General features: G+C 37.4%; 1 protein-coding gene across 1 annotated transcript in view; it reads left to right on the top strand.

Moving 5' to 3' along the window:
- Positions 1 to 4,990, top strand: part of MUC5AC (mucin 5AC, oligomeric mucus/gel-forming) — a 217,213-nt gene that overhangs the window by 55,761 nt on the left and 156,462 nt on the right. The window contains exons 49-53 of the mRNA XM_010711134.3: positions 150 to 248; positions 868 to 996; positions 1,662 to 1,701; positions 1,990 to 2,119; positions 3,560 to 3,809. Of these exons, the coding sequence (XP_010709436.2) occupies positions 150 to 248; positions 868 to 996; positions 1,662 to 1,701; positions 1,990 to 2,119; positions 3,560 to 3,809 (648 nt within the window). The remainder of the gene's footprint in view (positions 1 to 149; positions 249 to 867; positions 997 to 1,661; positions 1,702 to 1,989; positions 2,120 to 3,559; positions 3,810 to 4,990) is intronic.

The raw sequence follows: 4,990 nt of genomic DNA, 5'->3' as shown, positions 1-4,990 counted from the left end.
TTACTTCTGTTTGGTGAAGTCTAGCACAGAAAGGCACCATTCTAGAGTATGCTTTAAGGCATAAGCAACTCATGGGTTAGTATGTTTTCACTTATTTTTCCACAGTGCATCTATCAGTGCTGTCATTTTTATCTAATTTTAATATGTAGGGATATGAACGGAAACAAGTAGAAGGTGAATGTTGTGGCAAATGTGTGCAGACAAAATGTATTATACATACATCACACGGTTCCAGTCTCATATTGAATGTAAGTATGCTCTAAATAATACTTCTCTATCAAATTTGTGAACTTCCTCTTTTCAAAGATAAGGCCTTGTTTAACTTTGCATCTGAAATGTCAACAACATACCTAAAGCAAAGACAATCTACAGTATTTTGGCCAGAAGGATTAATGAAATCAAATTTTCTGAAAGGCTTTTTCTAGAATGACAAGCCAGTAATATCATGGAAAGGTTTTTGCATTATTTATTTATTTATTTATTTATTTATTGTTGATTAGAAGCTTGAAATTTTCTCTATTATTTAGTTTCTGTGTACTGCAGAATGTTAGAAAAGCCTGCATATGAAACAATTTTATAGTTCCTATTTAGCTTTCCATAGGCAAAATCCATAGGCATGAATGACTTTGTTAGTACTGTTAATGTGCTTTAAGTGCTCTAAGTGCTTTTTTTTTTTCCAAGGGAAATCCCACGTAAAACTGAAGATTCTCTCCACTTGTAGCATATTGCAATGTACATAAAATTCTGTATTCAAAATTGATGTTAACCTAACTGAGAAACAATATGAAAGTCATTTTCAGAGGAGAGAAACATTTCAGTCTGAGCTCCTTTCACCTTTTCCTATTACATTTTGTATTTCACTTGCAGCCTGGAGAGTTTACAAATGATCCTTACAACAACTGCACCATTTACAGTTGTACAAGTCTCAAGAACCAGCTTTTCTCTTCCACATCTGAAATTACATGTCCTGCATTCAGTGAGGAGAGCTGCAAACCTGTAAGTACATATGGAAAATGTACTACCCTCTACTTAATGCATAAATTGATTCAGTTGAGTTCATTCACCTAATTAAACAATCTCTCATTGATTCTGATGATCATTCTCCAAAGTTTCTCTGTCCCAATGGCGCAGATTTTTGCTTCATCTATGTGCAGACCTACAGAGCATATTAAATAAGATATGTGACTGAGAGTTTAAGATTCTTCTGTCAACTCTCTCTTAGTAGCCAAAAAAACTGGTCAGAATTCAGATAAAAGTATTTGCTGATTACTTTGAGAGAGGTCGTGCCTAAAGAAGAATCATTTTTTTATGAATGTCACAGAAATACAAGTGTCCAATCAGTAGGCAGTAACACTATGTACCATACAAATATAGAAAAGAAGTCTCTGAGAAAATATTTTGTGAATTTTTTTTTTGAGTGATGGTTTGATGATTATTGGAGACTTCCTTCAAAACTTCAACTGTATTTCCACAGTCCTCAGTAAAAATTGATAGATTTCAAGTCTGTTATAGACCATCATGTCTGTTTATTCTGATAAGTGCTAGAGTTTTAGCTAGTAATTTCTAGCCATTGAAGTTCTCCTCTGTTATTGAACTAAAAACGTCTTTAATACAGGGAAATAAAATAATAATATTTTTCCTGTCTTTTTTTGTTCTTTTAGGGAACTGTTACATTCTTACCTAACGGTTGCTGCAAAACCTGTAAGTATGTCGGTATACCTAAATTAACAGTACAGAAAATGAATTTTCATCTTATATCAGCCCATTTTATTATGCAGAGGCTGATATGTTTGTATTTAAATAGATGCACCTGTGTTTATGTTCATTACTCCAAGCATTCAGTGCCCAATTTGTATGGGAGGGTTTAAACTGAAGCAGAAAAACCTCTCAAGACGATTCTTCCAGTGCACTAGCAAAGCCAAGTGTACTGAACTTCAGGGAAAAAATGGAGCTATTTCACTGAAAGTGTTTTCTGATTTTTTCCTTTAGGTGTACCTTTGGATAGCCCCACACCATGCTCTGTCCGTGAGAGAAAAGACTTTATTGTCTATAAGAACTGCCGTTCCCTGGAGAGAGTTGTCCTGACTGAATGTGAAGGAACATGTGGAACTTTTTCACTGTAAGTAAACTGATTGGACAATGAGATTTGAATTCTGCAACTGACATCCTTTATGTAAAAGGAACAAAAAATTGATGGACTACAGAGTAGCAGAAGACTTAAAACCATCAACTCCCAAACTCATGGGCACAAAATCATGAAATCTCTAACTCAGCAAGTTGTTTCAATTTAACACAAAGCAGAAAAGTGTACTGGATTGCACTGGGATTAAGATAGCTATGGCAAGTTCTATTTATGTTAAGAGATGATTCGTCTTTCATTTGTGTCAGACTGTCTTGGACAGAAGTCACTGCAAGAGAACATGGATTATTTCCTGTAATGTGAATGAGACCAGAGAGTAGCCAGTCTTGATGTTCATAAGCTGAAAAGCTGCCTTTCAAGAGTTAGCATATAAACATATATATTAACGTAGAAAATGAAATAGGCACGTGTCTTTTAAAGAAAGTTTCAAACATGCACAGTTTTTATACGACAAAGAAGTGAGAAAACAAATGCCTTAGGAGTCGTATTGGTAGAGTAATTTCATTATATGTTACTCCCCGAAAATCTACAAGGAGAGCGGCTAGTGTGACACATGATATCAAGCTATTAAAACACATTAGAATAATATAATTCTAGATTCCCAAATAAACAGCCTGTTGCTGCATGTATCGTTGGGTACCTTACGTGAAAGAAAACTGGCCTTTACTCTGAGATTGAACTCCAGTTAGCCAGATTTTTTAGGCAGGTTTTATCAGCATTTTCAAGTACCTCACAGTCTTACAGTCCTGCTAGAGCTGCCTCTGCATGCAAGCATAAGAAAAAGATGGCTTTTGACAGAGTTTATGGTGAAATCTGATATTGACAGATTTCTGCATGTCAGTATTGGTATTTGGGAAGGTGGTGGACACAACACTGCAAAAAAAGACCCTACTATGAGACAGCAACAGAAGGACCTGCTGGTTCCTCTTCTTGTTAACACTGCTTGTTTTGGAATACACATTTGGATTCATCTGATACAACTGTAGCTCTTGTAGCCAATTGATATGATGTCATTATAGGTGGCATTGTAGCCACAAGGCTCAGCAGTTTTCTTTCTCAGCTCAGGGCTGCATCTGCCCTTAGATGTTTGATCCAGATTGTTTAAAATCTGTCTGTGCTGGGATGATGAGAGGAATATAAGGAAACTGAAGAACTCCTAGAACTCATTGCATTTCTTTAGTAGGACCTAGACAATTTTTTTTTTTACAAGAAAATCTCATCCAAATGCACCGAATTTTAAATGCATATTGTTATAACTACTGCCCTGTCAGATGAGTTCAGGACAATTCATTAGCCCCAAATATGGCTCTTTTGCATACAGAACAAAACTTCTTGCAGAAGTTCTCTACCTATCTGCACTCTCTCCTTTGTATTCTGGTTTTTAGCACAAAATGATGTTCCCTTTCTCCATCTTAACAGGTACTCTGTTGAGGCCAGTTCTATGGAGCACAGTTGTTCCTGCTGCAAGGAAGTAGAAACTAGCATGAAGGAAGTGGAACTGAAATGTCCCTCTGGGGGGTCAATTACACATAAATATGTGTATGTGGAAAGCTGTGGCTGTCAGGACACTCAGTGCACAGTCCCAGAATCTAGTGAGTCTCAGAGCACAGAAGAAAATGATGAGAGCGCTCGAAATCATAGGAGAAGAGCCATCAGCTTAACATCAAAATGAAGCAGAAAAAAGCTAACAGCACTGAAGTAAAGGGACTATGCACCACTCTGATCTTTCTTGATAGCTTTTGAACTTAGCTTTTCCCTGCTACTGTATCCTGTATGTTCTCTAGTTATTTTTAACAATGCTCTATTTATTTGTGTACAAAATTACAGTGAACTTTCTTCCAAGTTGCATACCCCTCTGGATCATTTTACAATCAACATATTTTCTCTGAATGATTAAAAAGCACATTTAAAAAAACATGGGTTTTGTGCTTATTCTTATATCACCTAGATGAGCGTGTGTTTTAAAAGAGAAGGAAAGTGGTTTTTTTTTCCAAGTCAGAGGAAGTTTGTTGATCTATTTCTCAAACTTTTGCAATATCAATTTGCATTTTACTAAAAACTGAACTATTAGAAGATCTTGCCTAGAGGATACTGTCTGGGGCCAAAAGTTGATTATGCCTGCTGAATCTGAAGAAGAATAATGCATCGTAAACTGATTCTAGTGACTCTGAGAAACTTTTAATCAAGTTTGGCACCAGGTCTCATTTTAGGATTGTTAAAACAGTCTCAGTTCATCACAGTTTTCACAAAGATAGTAGTCCTTTGGCTTTGAGAATATGAAATTCATTCACATTGTTTGAACTTTGTGAGATGAATAATTAGTGCTATAGTAGGAGGTCTTCAAATTTCAACTTTCACAAAGAAGATGCCCATATCAAGGCTTTCCCTACAGGAAATGGAGTGCACAGCCATTTTCAACATTCATTCACAGAATCACAGAATCACAGAACTGTAGGGGTTGGAAGGGACCTCTAGAGATCATCGAGACCAACCCCCCTGCCAAAGCAGGTTCCCTACACCAGGTCGCACAGGTAGGCGTCCAGGCGAGACTTGAATATCTCCAGAGAAGGAGACTCCACAACCCCCCTGGGCAGCCTGTTCCAGTGCTCCGTCACCCTCACCGTGAAGAAGTTCTTACGCACATTCGTGCGAAACTTCCTATGCTGCAGCTTATGTCCGTTTCCCCTCGTCCTGTCTCCATGTACCACTGAAAAGACACTGGCCTCACCAATATGGCCAGCACACCTCAGATATTTATAAACCTGGATCAGGTCCCCTCTCAGTCTTCTTTTCTCAAGGCTAAATAGACCCAGTTCACTTAGCCTTTCTTCATAGGGGAGTATGCTCCAG

This window comes from Meleagris gallopavo, chromosome 5 (genome assembly GCF_000146605.3).
Source record: "Meleagris gallopavo isolate NT-WF06-2002-E0010 breed Aviagen turkey brand Nicholas breeding stock chromosome 5, Turkey_5.1, whole genome shotgun sequence".
NCBI classification, from domain to species: Eukaryota; Metazoa; Chordata; class Aves; order Galliformes; family Phasianidae; genus Meleagris; species Meleagris gallopavo.
The sequence above is the reverse complement of the archived record's forward strand: the minus strand, read 5'-3'. Positions and strand labels throughout refer to the sequence as shown.